Raw genomic sequence first — 19,689 nt, 5'->3', positions numbered from 1 at the left:
TAATTGCTTATCAAATACTGTATTTAATATCGTCCTTGCAACTATCACTCTAGTCAAAATGATGATTAACGTTCCCTTAATGGCTGGCAGAATAAGAAAGTAAATCAGTGACCTTTAAACACATTAATTTTGAACAGTAATCCGCAAAATAGTTCCAACCGTACAATTGTACTATTCATATATACTCTTAGAATCACAATTTATACATTTCATTAACCTACAATTCTACAAAAATATTATAAAGAAAAACAGATAATTTATGTTATTCCATGGTTGTTAAGATAATTATTAGTTTTAGTGTGCTTATTCTAGACAAATTAAGAACGCAATATTCTGACAAAAATGAATGTGGTGTTCAAAAAGTGCGAGAATTTGGAAATATTAAAGGGATTAGAGGATGCCAGCAAAGAATTTTGAATGTTAACTTTTTTTTCAAACAAGTGGATTTATGATTAAATTGTCTACTCATTCCTCTTCTGCCACACTCTAGCATTTCGCCTACTGGTCATGGCTTTCCTCTACTTGATTCATATGACAAATACTAGCAAAATCATCAAGTTTCGTGTAGCAGGTGCCAACGAAACCGCATTCCAACATATGAATCAAAGTGCACAAGTAAAATGTGACCAAAACCACGAAAGCAGTAGGTGAAATCTTCGATTACAGTTTTACCAAAACTATATAAAAGGTAGTTTTTTTCTAAGTTCTACGTACAATCACAAAATCCATCGACATATCCCAAAAAAAAAAGCAGAACAATAACGAAAACGGAAACCAAAAAAAAAATTCAGATAATGTTTGCCCCTGCATCCAGATTTGCTCAGCAAATCAACTCCACCACGAACTTTCCCTCTACGCCTGCACAACCAGTAACAAGAACACAGAAACAAGAATCACGATTTGCTTCAAAATACTGATCCACAAATCAAAATTGTTGTTTGTGATAATTTACCTTGCCGGCAATGTTGTTGGACAACCAGTCAAGACCTTCGTAAAGCCCCTCGCCTGAAGTGGCACATGTGCTCTGGATGTACCTGGAGAGAGTTCGTAGACATAAAATCAATCAGAGAGGTGATAAATCTTTGGAACTATATCATAAGAAACGTTATGTGCAGGAGAACAAATCAACATGAGGGAAGCAGGGGAGATTATAATGTTTTTATTTACCAGTGACGCTGACGGAGAGAGTGGAGACCAAGCTTATCCGTGATCTCAGCTGCATTCATAGCATTTGGGAGATCCTGCTTGTTAGCAAATACGAGCAGAACAGCATCACGCAGCTCGTCCTGTAAAACCCCGACAAACAGTTTACTGAATCATCTAAACATGAAGAATTCAATACAACAGGCAAAGATATAACACTTGATACAGACCTCATTCAACATTCGGTGCAATTCATCTCTAGCCTCAACAACACGGTCTCTGTCATTGCTGTCCACCACAAAGATAAGACCTTGGGTGTTCTGGAAGTAATGCCTCCACAAGGGACGGATCTGACAACAAGAAGTGGAGGTTTTGCGACATGTGAGTTTGTGTAATTCTATGTTCATCAACAATAATACCAAGACACAGTAGGAAAAAGATCCCCAGGTAGTGATGCAAAAAAAAAAGAATTCTTAATGCTTTAGAGTTGGATAATCTTATACCTTATCCTGACCGCCGACATCCCACACTGTGAAACTGATGTTCTTGTACTCCACAGTCTCCACATTGAACCCTGTCCACAGTTTGTAGTAGTTTAATCATCACGGCAGGTGGAAGACAAAATTTTGTATGAATGGTATGAACAAAGTTGATGGAACTAAGCTTTTGAAACACTGAATTATGAAATGATGTTTAAGCTTACCAATAGTGGGAATGGTGGTTACAATCTCTCCGAGCTTGAGCTTGTACAAAATGGTGGTCTTACCAGCAGCATCAAGACCAACCATCAGAATTCTCATCTCCTTCTTGGCAAAAAGCCTGCTAAAAAGCTTGGCGAATGACAATCCCATCCTGCTTCACTTAACTAACACACAGAAACAGAGTATCAATATCACATAAAGAGAGATCACCAGCGAGAACTCCAAATGTTGACTATAAATCATTAGAATAACGCAGATCGAAACAGATGCAACAACGTTTACAAAACCTCATCGTATAGATCTTGCGGAATTCAGAATCTAATTGAAGCAATTACAACGAGAAAAAGGTGAAATCGAAGATAATGTTCATAGATCCAGACTTGAAACGATGCAGCAGCAGATCGAAATCAGAATTTTCAACCAAAAACATCGAAATCCAAAGCATTACCCAAAGATACAACGGATCATCATAAGAAAAATCCTAAATCGAAGCAAGAATATTCAATTCCCAACCTAAGAACACACTGAAACAATCAAAATTGAGAATGCCTTAGCTCAGATCTAGATCAATAATACCTCTGCGTGAAAGTTTCGGAGCTATCTGAGAGAGAGAGAGAGATCGCGAGAGACGAACAGAATTTGAAAGAGAGAGCTTCAAAACAACGCTAAATGCGCGACGCCGTAATTGCAAAAACGGAAGAAGATCTTTATAGAGGCAAAGGATAAAAACGTCAATTCACATAAATTATCACCGGTAATACCTAGAATACCCCTCGACGAATGTTTTCGTGGAGGGGCCTTGTGCTTACGCGGTTTACATGCGTGATGGGTCATTGGCCGTGGATTGCATCTAACCAATCCAAAACCGCCATGTCATTTTCAACATCTTAAATCATTGACGTTGACTTGTTTTTTTTGTATGTTTCTCTCAATTTTCTTTCTAGAACACAATTGGCAAATACAAATTCATAAAATGTTACGTATGAATATGATCGATAACCAAATTTTAAGATCATAACACCATTTAAAAAATTACATTTTGAGTATGAATATTGGAAGAGTTAACTTGGTTTAAGTAACCAAGATCCAATCTCTAATTTGGTCTAATCAAATAGCAAAAACACATTTGCTCTCAAATACAAAAGTCTAATCTAAACAGTTGGAACAAATGTGCCAATATAACCAACTCCAGCAACAAAAAATGCACAAGACTGTAAAAACAGATAAACATAAAAGTATGATCCTCCATATGCGAAATCGTAACATCCGCAGAAGAATATATATAATCCAACAACGAGTTCTCTCCAGTTGAGTCTGCAAAATGTTAACTAAAATTAGTTACAACATTTCAAAATGCTTAAAAATTGTAATTGTGTGTGTGTTTTTAAGTTAAGAGTACCTTTGTCCAAATCTGGTATAAAGCTTAGTTGTAGCTTTACCTATTAACTTAGACTTGAGAGTGTCACCTAATTTTTCAGTAACAACCCATTCGTTAACCCGTCCTGCCTCTAGTAACCCGATGAATGTCGCTTTTGTGCGATGCATCGACATTACATTCTCGAATAAGATCCAAAAGACAAGAAGATGGAGTGATCTGCAGTAGACAATATATGTCAAACTTTTTATCATACTAGGAAATGAGAAAACAGAGTTTTACTTGAACAGTAGAGATGTTGTTACCGAGGTGTAGCGATTGCGTTAAGGATAGTGATTGTAGTAGGAAAATAAACAGTTGCCCATTTAGGAACTTGGAGCTCAGGGAATAGCACAGTTGTTGGTAATATCAGACAGTAGAAGACAAATGTGAAGATGTGTACTACAATCTTCCTTATGAAGAAGAAATTGTATATGAGATACAATTTCTTCCAGGCCGACACTTTCTTGTTCTGTAAGATTTCCATTGTCATCTTCCTCCATAGATTAGCTGGTCCACAAGACCATCTATGTTGCTGAAACCTGTATGCTTTGAATGTACTTGGCAATTCATTTTTCACCTGAAATGTTAGATTACTTAATAATGTCTTGAATGAAATCTTGTTATGTTTTGCTTGAGTTTAAAAGGGTTATAGTAGTAGTACCTCGACGTCATGGACATAGACAAATTTCCAACCATGAAGACAAGCTCTTACTGCTAAATCCATATCTTCTACGGTTGTTCGATCTTTCCATCCTCCAGCTTCGTTTAAAGCTGCGATTCTCCATACACCCGCGGTTCCATTGAATCCAAAGAAAGCATGTATTGAAGATCCAGATTCTTGCTCAGCCACAAAATGGTAGTTTAGTGACATCTCTTGCATTCTTGTCATTAAGCACTCGTTTGCATTCACTACATGTAACACATTCTCTCCATTAGCCAATTTGACTTAACAAAATAATAACTATTATTTTTCAAAAAAGATATGACTTTACCAAACTTCCAACGGCATTGAACAAGAGAGATTTCATGGTTGTGAATAAGAAAAGGAATGGTTCGTTCAAGAAAGTCAGGATCAGGCTGAAAATCAGCATCGAAAATGGCGACGAATTCGCATTGTTTCACATAGTTGTGCATCATTCCTGCCTTTAATGCTCCTGCTTTGTATCCAATTCTGTTGTCTCTAATCTCTGACATTATGTTTATACCTTTCCTCGCCCATTTATCACATTCCGCATTCACCAATTCCTGTCTTTTCCAAATCATTTCATATGTCAAAAACGTTCCATATATAGTTGAGGAACCAATCATACATATAAACCAAAGATTTTTGGGGGGAAAAAAATTGAACAAAGGACCTTACTAGCTGGATCTGTGGAATCATCAAGTACTTGAACTATCATTCGATCCAATGGCCAAGAAAGTCTACAGGCTGCTCCTATAGATAACTGACAAACCTGTGACAACAACAAGAATTTGATTCCTTCATTAGTATTGTATAATATATGTATATTCATTAAAAAAAATCTTGGTTACAACAAAATCATAATTACCTCTTTTTCATTGTACATTGGGATCTGAATGAGAACCATTGGGTAGTTTGTATTGGCAAGCTCAAGGTCATCATCGTTTATAGGTTCCCACTTGTGTACTTTCTCAGGTGTTCGTCTAAGTAATTTCACAAACACTACTACTATGCTCATATAAACTCTTTCTATGAACAACAAAAGGGACATTACCAAACATATTGTCACTAAGCATTTCAAGATTGGTATAAAGACAAAGATTCTTGTCTGCTTCCAAATGTATATAATCTCTCCAATTATGCCACTTCTCACAACCCCATCTGTAGTATCTAATGATGCTCCTAAGGTATTTCTTTGGACCTTAAACCCCACAAAACCAAGAAAAAAAAAGGATTAAATAAATTGTGAAATCAAGAATCATCAAGAGTATGTAAAACAGAGAGAGATGAAATGATTTACCAGAAAGAAAGAGGAAGGTGAAAGATAATCATAGAGAAAGAGAAAGAACTTCAAAAATGGTGACATTTTTCTCCACAGGACTTGAAACCAACCAGAAGCTCAAAACTTAAACATGGAGGAAAGGTTTTTTTTCCTCTACACGAGATCTTGGTTTGTGTCCTGAGTTTGAAGATTCATAACAATGTCAGGACCAGATCTTGTTTATATTCCTCATTTAAATAAGAGTTAGTAGCATCACATTCTCTTCATCTCCTATTATTATTGTCTAAACTATAAACAACTTTAAGAGAAAAGGAAAATGATTAGTCATATATAATTTGTAACTATGAGCCATGATTTAGGTTGTCAATTGCATCCCACTTGTTCAATACTCTCGTAGATAAAGTCGAAGTAAATGTTACAGTTGTACTCGTTTTTTTCTCTTATAAAAGTGATGTTGACTTTTTGGTCTTAATTTTCTAGTATTGAACATTCCTCCCTCTGCTTCAAAACTTTGTTAATTCTCTAATGACGTGTTATTTTATCAAGAATGTTGTAACAAATTTGCTTTTGGCTTCTTTTCAGGATGAAAATATTGTAGATAAAGCTTTTTCTATACTTGTATTACTTGAAAAACATATAGACAACAAAAAAACAACAATGTTGTCACAAGGAATATGATGTAGGGTTGGATTTGTGAATGTTTAGTTTCAAAAGCTGGAAAAAAAACAATGATCTGGATCTGCATAGTCATATGAACAATGTGTTTAAATATCAAAAAGAGTAATTCTAAAAGTCATAAACCTTTTAGAGATTTATCAGAACTTGAAAGCAAATGCAATATGAGTCAATAAGATATTGGAAAAAGTGGAGAGTTTGTGATTTTACCTTAGAAGCTTTCTTCTCTGCCACAACTTAGAGATCTCCTTAGTTTGGTTTTAGAGAAAAACCAAAAAAAATCTGCTTCTTACAACTTGCACTCTCTCTATCTTGTTTGTTCAGAATAATTTGGAAATGGAATGAGCATGAACAATTATTTGTTTTTAATGGTAAACAAAATCATTATTCTCGCACGACTTAGATTCTCCGGGTCCATTATAGCATATAGTTTGGTTATTTCTTTGTTTTAAGGAAATTATTTCTTTATTTTCATTCTTATGGATATAGACAAAACCAATTCACTATTCATACCATATGAGGGAATTAATATGTTATCATTATATTATTATACCATATAATCGATCATTTGATTTCACATTACAGGCAAATTGCAAGCCAAGACTATATCTTATTCTTAGGTGATGTAGTTGTTGAGTTGTTATTGAAAGAGTAAATAAAATGGGTTGGCATTGGTCATTGATGTTTACAGCTACACACAAATTGGGAATATTAATTAGAAAATAATTGTTTGACAAATATATATATATATATATATAGAAAATGATAATTGTGAAGAAAGGAAGAGTTTTTCACACGTGACAGACATATCAAACAATTCATATCAATTGCGACCTTTGGAGTCCCCATGTGATGTGTTGTTCTTGTTCCTCTAATCCCAAAGTCTAAGACAATTAACTAACTTATCTAAACATCTACTATATAACTTAGTTTCCGATATCAATACGTATTTCAGTTTCATAAACAATAAACTTCCAAGTTCAAAAATTTATGTTGAAAAAATACTTGCACATGAATTTGTATGGGGAAAGAAAAATATTTGATACAAAAGGTGGACAAATGCTGTTAACAACAACCTTAGTTATGGTTGATTATGAACACAAACATAAGATCATTTTACTGTACCATATGCTTCATTAAACTATTTTACCTATCATCCCTCACTACAACAACACTTTGAACATCACCATCAAAGCTCATCGTGGCCAGTCTCGGCTTCCTCTGACTTGTGAGTCTGGTCCAAGCCTTTGTCGTTGTGCGAGTAGACTCCATACCCAAATCCTTCAGCTGAATTACAGTACGCTTCGACTTGACCGTCTTTGCCTTCAAGATTCACATTGTTGAGGACAATGTGGCTGCAAGGGACTGTGTCGCTGCACGCAAATTTGATGGCTTTCGCACTTTTGGTTATGTTCCGGTACATTATATGGCTGATTTTAACCGCGGAGGTCTGCATTTATACCAAAAAAGGGAAGAGAACATAACTGAGTATTGGTTCGATATAAGAATCACAATTACAAGTTTGTATTGTATATTATAAGGAAACCTGGTTTTAACATGTAGTTGAAGAATCACAGTAGAACTGATCGATGAGTATAGGGTTTGCAACATCTTGCATCTCTACGTTTGTGAATCGAATACCCTGAACGTAACCAGAACCTCCCTGCTCGTAAGAGAAAAAATTGATGCGGATCAAACCAAATCGAAGTTTTATTAAAGATTTGATCAAGCTTTTAGTTGTTTACCTGGTATGTTTTGATTCTGAGTCCATTAGTTGTCTCTCTCAACAACGCAGTGTCCAAGACAACTTGTGTTACAATGCCTGTCGTGTTATCCTTCCCAAGACTTTCAATGCTGCGATCATTCCAAAGATTTTGCAAAAAGAGAATTATAATTTGGTTTGAAAAGGATATTATCTAGGAATTTGATGATATACCGATTCCATGTCCAGGTCCACAATAGATCTTTGTTTTAACTTTTTGATACAGAGGCCACTCTCAGATAGAGTGACAGACCAAAATACATAATGTTACTTGCTCTAAAGTCTAAACCATATACTCACTTTTCCTGAGCGTTTAGATTCTCCCATCTTTGTGGATGGTATGATGATCCTGCATCTCATAGTCAATCAAGAGCCAGACTCACTCGGCAACAGCGATTAACCACACTACCAATATGCCTCGGTGATCTCATCGGCCTAATGACCAAGCTAACTCATATGCTAAGTTGGGGTTGGTCCAAGTGGTCCAAAATCTTGAAATGGCCAAACCTACACATCATTATACATATCCAAGATTAGCCATATAGATCAACACAAATGCAAATAACGCATTAGAAGTTCCGAAATTAGTTAATCCGACTATATTTGTATGTTAATGACAAAAAGCTTATACCCTCCATAGCACTCTGCCTTGAATAAGACCATAAGGTACAGGACCAAAGTTTCTTGAGTCTCTCGAGTTATGAGTATAGTCACCTTGAACAAAGACATGTCCTTTAGGAACCTAAAACCAATAGAACGTGGAAAGATCAATTCGCCATTAATCCAACAAACTTAACAACTTATAATATCGAATCGAAACTAAACAATCTAAAGTAAATTGTAATGTACACCAATAACACTAAACATTGCTAAAGATTCAAAAAATTCCATGAATTGCAATAAGCTAAATCGAGCTCAATACTGATTAACAACTTGTTTCAACTCTGATCACTCAATTTCTCAACAATGTATCTACTTTCTTCAAACTCAGTACTACTCTAAATTACTACATTCAAAATCTGATTCATAAGCAAAACCAAAGTGAAGTGAAGTCAACAAGGAAGGTTAAGTAACAAAACATACCACAATGGTTTGAGATTCATCACTCTTCACTGGATCAATCACAAAGCTTATACAATCACCTTCAACACCAACAACTCTCTTAATCGGAGTCTTATTAGGGTTCTCTGGAGATCGTATCACAACTATATCTCCACGACTCGGTTTCTGATACCGCTTCGAGATTCTCTCAGCTAATAACATATTTCCCGAAGGATGAAGCGTCGGAATCATGCTCGGACCATAAGCCTGCTCATAAAGACATCATCTTTATGGATAATTCTCGATTAACGGAAAAAAGAAGAGAGATTTCGATTGACTCACATAAGCCATGAATCCGAGATAGTTTGTTGTTACATGAAGAAAGCAGTAGACTTTCGCGACAAACATGCCGCTTTTCATGGCTTCTCGTGAAGCTGTGTTCCAGAAAGACGATGACGGCGACGTCATTGCCGATTTCTTCAAATGTATCAAATGAAACGAGATTCGAGAACAAGAATTTCACGAAAGTGTGAAACTTTGAGACGAATCGTTGAGCTTTTTGTTAGCTTCTGGTATACTGTGTAATCATAACCCAATTTATAAACCCGGTTTATTATTAACCCATCAGAAATTGAAATTTGGTTACGTATAGAACCCGGTTTATGGTATAAGCGTAAGTTTTCAAAGTGATGGCCATTGCTCAATAGATGAAGCATATGACTTTCTATGAAAAGAAAAAAAAAATCATTTGATGTAAAAGGTGGACAAATGCTGTTAACAACAACCTTAACTATGGTTGATTATAAACACAAAAACAATATCATTTTTTACTGTATCATATGCTTCAGAAAACTATATTACATATCATCTCTCACTACAACAACAGTTTGAACATCACCATCAAAGCTCGTCGTGGCCAGTCTCGGCTTCCTCCGACTTGTGAGTCTGGTCCAAGCCCTTGTCGTCGTGCGAGTAGAGACAGTCCGCTGATGGATGAATCACTCCATACCCAAAACCTTCGGCTGAATTACAGTAAGCTTCGACTTGACCGTCGTTGCCTTCAAGATTCACATTGTTGAGGACTATGTGGCTGCAAGGGACTGTGTCGCTGCACGCAAATTTGATGGCTTTCGCACTTTTGGTTGTCCCGGTTATGTTCCGGTACATTATCTGGCTGATTTTAACCGCCGAGGTCTGCATTTATACCAAAAAAAAGAACAAAAACATATCTGAGTTTTCATCTTTGAGTTTCATTTTGATTGAATAATCTCAATCACGAGGTTGTATTATAAGGAAACCTGGTTTTGACATGTAGTTGGAGAATCACAGTAGAACTGATCAATGAGTATCGGGTTTGCGACGTCTTGCATCTCTACGTTTGTGAATCGAATACCCTGAACGTAACCAGAACCTCCCTGTTCGAATGAGAAACAATGAAATAAAATTGTTGTGGATCTAGCCAAATCGAAGTTTTTACTAAATAGTGAAGCTTTTTTTTTTTTGTGTACCTGATATGTTTTTATTCTGAGTCCATTAGTTGTTTCTCTCAATAAGGCAGTGTCCAACACAACTTGTGTTACAATGCCTGTCGTATTATCCTTCCCAAGACTTCCAATACTGCAAGAAATTCCAACTAATTATAATTTGATTTGGAACAGATGTAATCTAGAAATTTGATGATGTACCTGATTCCATGTCCAGGTCCACAATAGATGTTCTTCATCTTTATATTCGAGCTGGCATTCACAATCGAGACACAATCATCCCCTGTTTAATCCAGTCTTAAGGGATTATTACAACCGTAGTCGAAGTGTAAAATGTTTCATTTGCATAAAGGTTTGGTCAAAAGAAAAAAAACCTGTGCCGATTTTACAGTCTTGAAGGATAACATTGGTAGATCCAGTGATATGGATTCCATCAGTGTTGGGACTATCTCCTGGAGAAGAGACCATAACCTTGGAGACTCGAACTGAATCTGACCTTGCTATGATGAAATTCATCTGCTGGCTGTTCTGGATTGTCAAGCCACTTACTTTCACACCTGAACTAGATTCTATAGTTAGTGCCTGCAGGGGAAAACAAAAACAGATTGTTGAACGAAACCAAATAAGCAGCCATTTGTAAGGAATAATAACTGGTAAATGATGAAGGTAATGGTTTCTTACAGTTGGTGCGCTTTTGCAAGGCTGTAAAAGAGCAAGAAAGATGTGTAAGATTCTATTCGAAAACTCGAGGCACTTATCTTTTGTGATAAAGAAAGATAGATTTGGGTATAGAAGATTTTACATTAGACTTGTTTTTCTTGCAAGAAGCAGCCCACCATTTGCTGCCTGAACCATCTATAACTCCTTTCCCTTGAAACACGACCCCTTTGAGCTTTGAAAACTCGAGCCAAATTCTCTGGAACTTTGAGTCCCAATTGCTGGGCTCATCTGGTGCCACTATTGTTCCGTCAATCTGTAAACAAAGACAAGTTTCTGAATTGTATAAGACATACTTGTATATATAGTTATGGTCTAGTTTCTGTTTTCCTACTGAAGATAACTTGACCTGAATGATCAACTTTTGTTCACATGGACCATTGAACTTTGTTGCGTTTACTAAATATCGACGTCCTTCTGGAACCAGAAACACAGATTTTGATGTACTGCAGGCTTTGCTCCATGCGCTTACGAATGCCTGATTTGGGAAGAGCATTGCACAGATCAGATGCAGAAAAATATCTAACTAGACCTCCGTAAATATCTATAGGCCAAGTCTACAATGCAAACAATTTGTTTAGAAATTTTCCCCATGATTTCAAGTTTGGGGATTTGTTTCATTCCAGACATAGAACTGATAGCGTTTTAGGTATCTAGATAACCTGTCATTTTTATGGAATAAGCAAACCTGAGTATCATCAGAAACTCCATCTCCAGCTGCACCGAATGTATCAACATTCACCAGATTTTTACCAGAATGCCGGCTTGTGAATGATGGCCAATCCAAGAGCTTTGTATCATCATCATCATCTACCAGTACATCAAAGTTCTCAAGCTCGTCAAGAATGTCAAGATCTGTGTACACCATCTTCCCTGCAGCTCCATAAGCAGTTACCAATAACAGACCTAGAAGAGAAAGAATGAAGAGCTTATCCATCATATGCTTCAATCAAAACGCCAAGAGAAGATTCCTGTTGATTATTAAATCCAGTGCCTACTAATGAGATTCCTTATTTCTTTGGTAGAGATGATTGGTTTCGGGTTGAATTTATATGCAGAGTAATTAATGGGGTTTGTGGGGTTTATTGGCTTGGCTTAAAAGTACATGAAGATAAGGCCTTGTTTTTCTATACATCTATGCTTAAAGCACAAGTCATGTGCTTTTTCACTTCTTTGCTTTACTCCAAAACCTCTACACAAAACCTTTGTGGTCAACTTGTTCATGATCAAAATGATGTCCCATGAGATTTGAAATTAAAAAAAAAAAAAAAAAAAAAAGAAAGAAGTCCCAGAAAATCTCTCAGCTTTTCTACCTCAAGATGCTATTTTTAGAATTTTAGACATGATGCGGTGTTGAATAACGACGAACAGACATTCTATATTCTATTAGTATATTAAAAGACATAAAATAGAAGAGGTCAATGAGTTTGTTGCACCAACCTGACAAATAAAGAATCTCATATTCCTCTTGTGTTGTCTCTGTAGAGTGTCAATCATGTGGTCTGGCTTCAAGCGAAAGAACCCATTTCAGATATGTAGAAAAAAGAAGTGAACTTTGCAATTGGATTCGCTTTTCTTTTTCATGAAGCTGAAGCAAAAACACTGTCCTGCAAATGTTGCCTTCTTAGTTTTTCACAACGACTGAACTGTAACCAATCTCCCTCATGAGCTCTCGTGAAGCAGCGATCTCTCTGATTTGTCTGGAGATTTCAAAATCACCGATCTCAAAGTAAAATTTTGAAACCTGAATGTAAACAGCGAAATTCTCAGGTTCAAGATTCATCAAGACTTCCGCTGCTCTTCTTCCTATTGTTTCGTTTCTATGGATCCTGCAGCTCTGCAGTAATGAGCTCCATGCAACGCAGTCTGCATCTCCTCGTGCCTGAAGAAGCAGCCTTTCAGCTTTTTCCACCAAACCAGCACGCCCTAGCAAATCCACCATGCATGCATAGAGTTTCCTTCCTGGCGAAATTCCGTACTTCGATTCCAATGAGTCAAAAATCAGCTCGCCTTCTTCAACAAGCCCAGAATGACTGCACCCTGATAGTACAGACAATATTGTAACTTCGTCTGGTATGAGATTCATTCGATCCATCTCTCTCAGCATTTTAACACAGTCTGTTCCCATGCCATTTCTAGCATAGCCATTGATGATCGAAGTCAAGCAGAAGATGTTAGGTGTATCAAGCTCATCAAACACCTTCCGAGATACTTCATTCTGACCACTCTTTGTATACGCATCAATAAGAGAGCACGAGACTGCAACATCAGCTGCATAACCAGATTTGATGGCACAGCAATGTACAAGCGTGCAGCTATGTAAACTTTCTGGTAAAGAGAGTGATAAAGCCTTGAGGACAGTAGAAAGAGTAACTTCGTCGATTCCAGTTCCTTCATCAATCATCAAACCAAACATCTCGATGATATCTTTCGTGATCCCACAGTGCATCAGAGAAGTCATCAGCGAGTTACAACACTCCAGATTCAGGCAAGGCAAACTCTGGTAAAGCAGGCAGAATTCTCAATCCCATTGCATTTCCCATACATGTCAATGAGAGCAGACTGTACATGAAGACTTGAAACATCGAAACCCATTTTGAGAACATAGCAATGGATCTGCTTCCCGGACTGAATATCACTGTTTCTGCTACAGAAATTCAGAAATGACATGAATGGCCGTATAGAAGGTCTCTTCCCCCAGAACTGCATCTTGCTAAACAAATCGAGAGAATCAAGCACAGATCCGTAATCTGCACACACAGAAACAATCGAGTTCCACGATATTACATCCTTTTCTGGGACAGCATTGAATGATCTCATAGAACCGGATAAATCACCACAAGCAGAGTAATAGTCCACAAGCACATTAGCCACAAATATATTAGAAATGTTCCATCCAGATTTAACCACTAAGGAATGCAATTGCTTCCCTTCATATACCAACCGATCATGAGAGCAACCACGGATCATATAACAATACGTTAACCCATTTTTTGCTACACCTTCAAGTTCCATCCTAAGGTACACTTCAAACAATCGCTTGGACTCTCCAGTCTGGCAAAAACATCGCAACAGCAAATTGCAAACAGCTAAATTTCTGTCAAGCATTTCATCAAACAACTTCAAAGCAACATCAACAAGCCTCAAACACGCATAAAGACCCACAAGTGCAGACCTAACAAACATATTACATCCAAACCCAAGAGAAATTACCCTACAATGAACTTGAATCCCTTCTCTACAGAACAATTCATCACTACATACACTCAGAACCGAAGGAAACGTGGAAGCACTTTCTCTAAGACCACAAGAGACCATCTCCGCGTAGAGTTCTATAGCTCTTAAAGAACACCCATATCTACTATTCCCAGAAATAAGAAGATTATAAGTAACAACATCTCGTACAGACATTTCATCGAACGCTTCATGTGCAGATAACAAGTTCCCGGATTTAATCAATTCATCAATTCTACGGTTATGGGTATAAACAAGGTCGCTAGGGTTCTCTTCAAGAAACGAACTAAAATCCATACGAGGCGTCGCAATAAACGGTGTAAGAGAACACAAATGTTGAGCTAAAGTCGTTGTTCTACGAAGAAAGTATAAAGCTTGAGCCCCTCGCATGTCTCTCACACTTTGAATCAAGCTTACAATACAAAAGTATAAAGAAAGTAATCTCTCTCAAAGCCCTAGTTCGCATTTGAATCAAAGCTTAAAAGACAAAAATTGAATGCTTTTTCTGCTCCTTGCCCAACAAGTATCACTGATACAGTGTCTTCACAAGAAACCGGTTTATACAAAGCCTTGGCATCCAGACCGAACAGAATTGGCCGAACTAAACCGAAAAACTGATCGGCAATAGGAAGCAACGAAATTCAGTAACCGAACCGAAATTACAAAAAGATATACGCTAAATTAATCTGCAATTACAAAGATTAAACCGAAATTACCAATATTTCAACAAAATTATCGAAATTTATGCTAAACTAAATCGAAATTACCAAAATGAACTGAAACGTATCAAAGTTTAACCAAAATTGATATTTTTTTGGTCAAACCAAAACCAAATTAGGAGAAACATACCATAAAAATCCAACCTTTTTAACATTATGAATAGAGAGAGACTTCTTTTATTACAGAGAGTCAGAGACAATCACAAAGGATCTTTGAGAACCAAAAGCAATCGTCTTTTTATATCCCCAAACCTTCCAACAAAAGAACACAAAGAGCTTCATAGAAAGACAAATGGATCATATACATTGTATACTTACAATATTTGGCTTTAGTGGATTCTTATAAACACTAGCAAGTAGCTGCAATTGCCTCCAAGAGTGAAGCCACGAACTGCATTTGAGTATCTTCATCGATTTTGGAGAAGAGAGGAACGTGAACGAACAGAGACTTGTGTCCCTTTTGCTCTGCGAACCTTAGAGAGTGATAGTACACGTAGTTGCATACAAAACGTCCAGCATCGTCTGATTGAACAACCTCAAAGCCTTTCTTCTTTAATAACTGGAAAATGGACTCCGTCGAGCATGAAGTCTTCAAGACATCCAAAAAAACAATATTCAAATCCAGGTTTTGTGGTGAAGCATGTATATTATATGTATGTTACCTCTTTTGCCTTTGAAATGCCTCCATCTTCAACAACTATGGGAAGCCGCTGTGTAAAGAAAACGTTAAAGAAAGGCGCAGTTAGCTTATTTCTCGGATTGCATAGCGGATCATAATGGAGTGAATTCATAAGCAAATTACTAGTGGTTTACCTGCGGTTGCCAGCCCAATTCATCAGGACAACGGAAATGAGCTTCGTTCACTGCCTGTCTTTCAATGGCGAATTTTGTCGCTCCGCTATTCACCCCGAGATGAAGCTAAACAAGCACCAGAATCAAGAGAAACTTTCGTATTTTTAGATCTTTAAACCATCACAAGAACACTCAAATCACAAGAAGAAAACAAGTATTTTTATTTCTAAGTAAAAAGTTCTTACAAAACCTAAACTTCCTAAGACCTTAACTGCTAAATGTAACCCAAAAGAAAAAACCAAATCAACCCTTAGTCTAGTCTTTTCTCTTTAGTATATAAACACAACTCCAAAACAAAAACAAATACCGACTCATTACTGAAGATGGAAAAAGAAACACAGCTGAATCACACTCTATCAACGTTCTAAGTCTATAATTTGTCTCACACCGTCCATAACCAAGCACAATGATCTTCATGCAACTTTTCAGGTCCACGAGCTGAGATTTCTGAGCAAGCTAACGAAGGGTCACCATTCAATCGTATATTGCGGCCATCTCGAGTGAAGCTTAAAAACATGGTTTTCCAGTTTGCAATCACATCTCGAGGGAAGCCAACCATTGACCACCAAAGATGATGTCGCCTCCTCCCAATGTAAATAAGAAACAATCAACATAGAGAGTTTCTGATCCAATTGTGATAGGCAAATTGGAGTACTTCCCTTGGAAAGATTCAATACGTCCATCAGCTAAAAGAGCACGAAAACGGGGTGTTGGTTCAATAGGTCTGTCAAGCTTATCACTCAGCCAAGAAGCTACGAAGTTCTTACTTGCTCCACTATCCACTATAATAACGACTTCATGTCCATCCACTGTTCCTTTGAATTCCATTATGTTTGGCATATCAAAGCTTCTCAAATCTAAAAGTGGTAACTCAAGGAGTGTAGCAGATGTGTTTTTAGTATCTTCTTGGTTCGTCTCTAACGCATCAGAACGTCCCTCTGTTCGTGCAGTTACTGTTGATGTCATCTCTTATAGACTATTGGTTGCAAGTCAAACACAATTCAAAATCCAAACCATTTAATCAAGCGAAGCTCCCAAAGAGATAACTCTCTTTCTCGCTGAAACCGATTGCACTAAAAGCTCTCTTAACTTTTTGAATGATGATCACCAACAAGAGCTTCGACTCTATATATATATATATATATATATATATATATATATATATATATATATGAAAATACAATACCCAAACTAAAAAAGAGGAAACTGTAAATCCAAGTTAGACTTAAACTTAAGCTATAACTCTAAAGTCTATAACCAGTTAAGACTGAGACAGATTATAACAATGATGATCAAGAAATAAGTAAGAGGCTTACCCAGACAACAGTTCCATTGTTGTTCTTATCTCCAGAGACAACACTAGACTCCAAAACCTCATAAAGCTTAGATTTTGCACCTTCCCCAGCAGTGTCAAGAACACTACAGCTACCAAGACACAATCCAGAAGGCAAACCTCGTTTCTCCACATACGATTTCAAACCATTAGCTATCTTCTCAGTAGGATTCTCTGAAACCCCAAGAAATTTCTTGAAACCAGTCACATGAATCGTTATTGCTTTTGGTCCTTCAGAACCCATCTCTCACACCTGAAAATCAAAAGTTACGATAAGCAAAACCAAATCAATCCATCAGTTATCGATTTGATCAAATAGTTGACCCAGTTAGGTGATTTGATGATTAAAGATCGGATTTTTTTTTTCGTTACCTGAAATTCCGATTGAAGATAATCAAAGAAAAAAAATGGAAGCTTTTTGTTTGTTTTGACTTTAGGATTGAGGAAAGAAGAGGTAACAAAATTGGGTTTTGGGTTGTTGTTGTTGTTGTTGTTGTGGCGAATAATAGAGATTTCGCGGTGGACTTTATTATAAACACGACGCCAAAGGTTCGCCCACAGATTATGAATTTATTTACGAGAAAATGCCACTAAAGGCCGGAGAATGAAACGTCTCCGACACCGTCTGAGGTAATCGATGACAGGGAAGAATGATGACGTGGCGTATTGTTATTGGTAGAAGTTTAAGAAGTTGCGATTCCGGCACATTAATTAGTTGTTGAAGGGGGATTTACGAAATTACCCCTGTTATTAGATAGGGAAAACGTGCAGATAATAATATTCTACTAACTCCATTTGTTAAAGAAAATTAAGAAATGCTTTTTCAATAGTGGTGAGTGGTGACGTCAAAAAGATAATATGAAATTAGGAGAAGCAAACCTTTTTAAAAAATGTATTTTGAAATGATACCCTATCTTTGAAAACTTTTAGAGAATTCATCCTTTTCAGCTGGAAAATTATAACCTTAACCAATACCAAAATCCAAAAATATTTCAGAATACACAAAGAAATATCAGTTTAGCTCAAAATAAAAAAACGTGAAAACAAATTTAAACATGGCATGGAAGATGTTTAAGTTTTCCAGTAAAGGATCGTTAACATGTACATACATAGAGAATTTTGAATAAAGTATATATAACAAATAATTTACACCAATATCTAAAATGCAATGTCAACCTCTTAATTATGATTTTCCTTAATAATTTTGTTCGTACGGTCAGAGCCGTCCGTAGTGTAAAGCAAACAAAAACAAATTAAGCTCATTGACAAGTATATTAGTTCTTTATCCGAAAAAAAACACTCTTCTGATATAATTTTTTTCTTCTTATTATCCCCTCGCCGTGACAAAAGACTAACGAGTTTAATTTTTGATCGGTTCAGGTTTAAGTTTTAACTATGGTTTCTTTAGATTCATGAGATCCACTGGCAGTTTACTGCAAAAAAAGTCAATGATATAATAAAGGATTCCGATAGATCCAACTCTTGATTTTCATGCATTTGCAAGATCAGACTTGCTCTGGTTTTTTAAGCTAAAAGAAAAAAGTGCATGTTAATATAGTTTAGGATGAAGTAATTTATACTGTCAAAGTAACTTCAATCATGGAAATTGATTTCTTTAGCTTTCTTGTTTCGTGAATATTGATGGTTATATATTTTATATACTAGTAACTTAGAAAGATCAAATTAATAATAATTTGTGTAAAGAATGGAGGACTCTAAAACCTCTTCATTCTCTCTAAAAGTAGATCTAGATCTCAGTTTGCGTTGGCTGGCTTTGGTGGCTTCCATAGCGCCGGAGCTATGCGTCTCTTGCTCTGTTGTAAAGTTTATGTTGCTTTTACTTAGTTTATGTGCGTTGTGGTGTAGGGATTTTCGAATGGTTCTTAGATGGCTTATGTTGTTTTTGTGGGTTGGTCTATGTTGCTAGTAGCGCCTCTTGATCCGGTCATGTTTTAGCCTTCTTCTCGTTTAGCCTCTTACCAGGCTTGGTGGTTGCTTTCGTTTCTGTCCGGTTCGATCTCCTCCCGTTTTTCTTTTTCGGTGTGGTCCGAATTGATTTGGTTCTCTCCTTGTCTCTACTCTAAAGATCTGATCGAGATCTCATCTGTTCATTGGCTGGTTTCCTTCGAGGCGCTAAACAATCATATTCTTTAATTCGCCGATTCCGGGAGTGTAGGTGTGACTTGTCGTCTTTGGCCTAGTTCTTCTCGCCGGTATGGATTCCTTGGAACTCTTCTATGTAAGGTAGTCTTCATCGTAATAGGTGGCACCGCTGTCCGTTTGGTTGGGAGTTCCTTGTCTCCTACGGAGTGGCTTGTTGTAAAGCTCTGCCTTTCCTTTGTCTGGTAATGTGGTTGACGAGATGTTGTGTTTAAAATTTTGGTTGTTTTGGTCTGCTTCTTTGTTTCAGTTTCGCAACTTTGCTTTGTTTGTAAGGTTTGTTTTGCCTTGTTGTCTCCCTTTCCTTTGGGTTTTGCTTCCAAGACTATCCTTTTAATCGTCGGCTTAGTTTTCTGGTGTTACTTGTTAACCGCCGGCTTTATATTTCACTTTTGTATTTCACCGGAATCTCTATAATAAATTTTCAGACGACAAAAAAAAAAAGTAACTTAGAAAGGTCAAATGTCAAAACAAAAAGTGTTTTTTT

General features: G+C 36.8%; 6 protein-coding genes, 1 long non-coding RNA gene and 1 pseudogene across 15 annotated transcripts; 1 reads left to right on the top strand and 7 right to left on the bottom strand.

Annotated features, from left to right (window-relative positions):
* Positions 1-398: 398 nt before the first annotated feature.
* Positions 399-2,633, bottom strand: ARF1 (ADP-ribosylation factor 1). The gene is made up of 7 exons (NM_102198.5): positions 2,421-2,633; positions 1,847-2,008; positions 1,647-1,717; positions 1,374-1,493; positions 1,168-1,286; positions 953-1,034; positions 399-858 (listed from the first exon to the last, which is right to left on the bottom strand). Exons 2-7 carry the CDS (start codon positions 1,992-1,994, stop codon positions 853-855), a joined length of 546 nt encoding a protein of 181 aa, NP_564195.1. The 5' UTR covers positions 1,995-2,008; positions 2,421-2,633; the 3' UTR covers positions 399-852.
* Positions 2,634-2,811: 178 nt separating this feature from the next.
* On the bottom strand, positions 2,812-6,364 carry CSLA03 (cellulose synthase-like A3). Of its 4 annotated transcripts, NM_180621.3 has the most exons (9): positions 6,111-6,364; positions 5,244-5,402; positions 4,812-5,144; positions 4,617-4,715; positions 4,254-4,506; positions 3,923-4,170; positions 3,525-3,838; positions 3,244-3,438; positions 2,841-3,158 (listed from the first exon to the last, which is right to left on the bottom strand). In NM_180621.3, the coding sequence occupies exons 2-9, from the start codon at positions 5,307-5,309 to the stop codon at positions 2,996-2,998; spliced, it is 1,671 nt and encodes a 556-aa protein (NP_850952.1). In that variant the 5' UTR covers positions 5,310-5,402; positions 6,111-6,364; the 3' UTR covers positions 2,841-2,995. The 4 variants fall into 4 exon arrangements, with proteins under 4 accessions (NP_173762.4, NP_001320605.1, NP_001031084.1 ...); NM_102197.5 differs by lacking the exon at positions 6,111-6,364 and having other exon boundaries at positions 2,812-3,158; positions 5,244-5,754; NM_001332604.1 differs by lacking the exon at positions 6,111-6,364 and having other exon boundaries at positions 2,813-3,158; positions 4,254-4,715; positions 5,244-5,754.
* A 507-nt stretch (positions 6,365-6,871) lies between these two features.
* On the bottom strand, positions 6,872-8,169 carry AT1G23470 (annotated as a pseudogene). 2 transcript variants are annotated; one of them is made up of 4 exons: positions 7,963-8,169; positions 7,646-7,754; positions 7,447-7,563; positions 6,906-7,350 (listed from the first exon to the last, which is right to left on the bottom strand). The 2 variants fall into 2 exon arrangements; another variant differs by lacking the exon at positions 7,963-8,169 and having other exon boundaries at positions 6,872-7,350; positions 7,447-7,664.
* On the bottom strand, positions 8,122-9,302 carry AT1G23465 (Peptidase S24/S26A/S26B/S26C family protein; the record flags this gene model as incomplete). Its single annotated transcript, NM_001332603.1, has 4 exons — positions 9,046-9,302; positions 8,746-8,970; positions 8,294-8,404; positions 8,122-8,169 (listed from the first exon to the last, which is right to left on the bottom strand). Exons 1-4 carry the CDS (start codon positions 9,169-9,171, stop codon positions 8,122-8,124), a joined length of 510 nt encoding a protein of 169 aa, NP_001319068.1. The 5' UTR covers positions 9,172-9,302.
* Positions 9,303-9,443: 141 nt separating this feature from the next.
* Positions 9,444-12,479, bottom strand: AT1G23460 (Pectin lyase-like superfamily protein). 2 transcript variants are annotated; one of them, NM_001332602.1, is made up of 10 exons: positions 12,345-12,479; positions 11,593-11,810; positions 11,254-11,382; positions 10,990-11,160; positions 10,869-10,889; positions 10,562-10,769; positions 10,389-10,470; positions 10,212-10,320; positions 10,002-10,118; positions 9,463-9,897 (listed from the first exon to the last, which is right to left on the bottom strand). In NM_001332602.1, the coding sequence occupies exons 2-10, from the start codon at positions 11,770-11,772 to the stop codon at positions 9,604-9,606; spliced, it is 1,311 nt and encodes a 436-aa protein (NP_001320451.1). In that variant the 5' UTR covers positions 11,773-11,810; positions 12,345-12,479; the 3' UTR covers positions 9,463-9,603. The 2 variants fall into 2 exon arrangements, with proteins under 2 accessions (NP_173760.2, NP_001320451.1); NM_102195.3 differs by lacking the exon at positions 12,345-12,479 and having other exon boundaries at positions 9,444-9,897; positions 11,593-12,160.
* A 49-nt stretch (positions 12,480-12,528) lies between these two features.
* AT1G23450 (PPR superfamily protein) lies at positions 12,529-14,528 on the bottom strand (the record flags this gene model as incomplete). The annotated part of the gene is made up of 1 exon (NM_102194.3): positions 12,529-14,528. The coding sequence occupies one exon, from the start codon at positions 14,526-14,528 to the stop codon at positions 13,389-13,391; it is 1,140 nt and encodes a 379-aa protein (NP_173759.3). The 3' UTR covers positions 12,529-13,388.
* A 200-nt stretch (positions 14,529-14,728) lies between these two features.
* AT1G23440 (Peptidase C15, pyroglutamyl peptidase I-like protein) lies at positions 14,729-17,615 on the bottom strand. 3 transcript variants are annotated; one of them, NM_102193.4, is made up of 5 exons: positions 17,415-17,615; positions 17,026-17,295; positions 15,671-15,775; positions 15,520-15,567; positions 14,729-15,446 (listed from the first exon to the last, which is right to left on the bottom strand). In NM_102193.4, the coding sequence occupies exons 2-5, from the start codon at positions 17,284-17,286 to the stop codon at positions 15,207-15,209; spliced, it is 654 nt and encodes a 217-aa protein (NP_173758.2). In that variant the 5' UTR covers positions 17,287-17,295; positions 17,415-17,615; the 3' UTR covers positions 14,729-15,206. The 3 variants fall into 3 exon arrangements, with proteins under 3 accessions (NP_173758.2, NP_001320845.1, NP_973896.1); NM_001332601.1 differs by lacking the exon at positions 17,415-17,615 and having other exon boundaries at positions 14,986-15,446; positions 17,026-17,412; NM_202167.1 differs by lacking the exons at positions 14,729-15,446; positions 15,520-15,567; positions 15,671-15,775 and having other exon boundaries at positions 15,856-17,295; positions 17,415-17,521.
* Positions 17,616-18,794: 1,179 nt separating this feature from the next.
* Positions 18,795-19,563, top strand: AT1G05817. The gene is made up of 2 exons (NR_138968.1): positions 18,795-18,986; positions 19,455-19,563. It is a non-coding gene; the product is annotated as an other RNA (long non-coding RNA).
* The last annotated feature ends 126 nt before the right edge of the window (positions 19,564-19,689 follow it).

Source organism: Arabidopsis thaliana, assembly GCF_000001735.4.
Source record: "Arabidopsis thaliana chromosome 1 sequence".
NCBI lineage: Eukaryota > Viridiplantae > Streptophyta > Magnoliopsida > Brassicales > Brassicaceae > Arabidopsis > Arabidopsis thaliana.
This window is presented reverse-complemented; position numbering and strand designations above follow the sequence as displayed.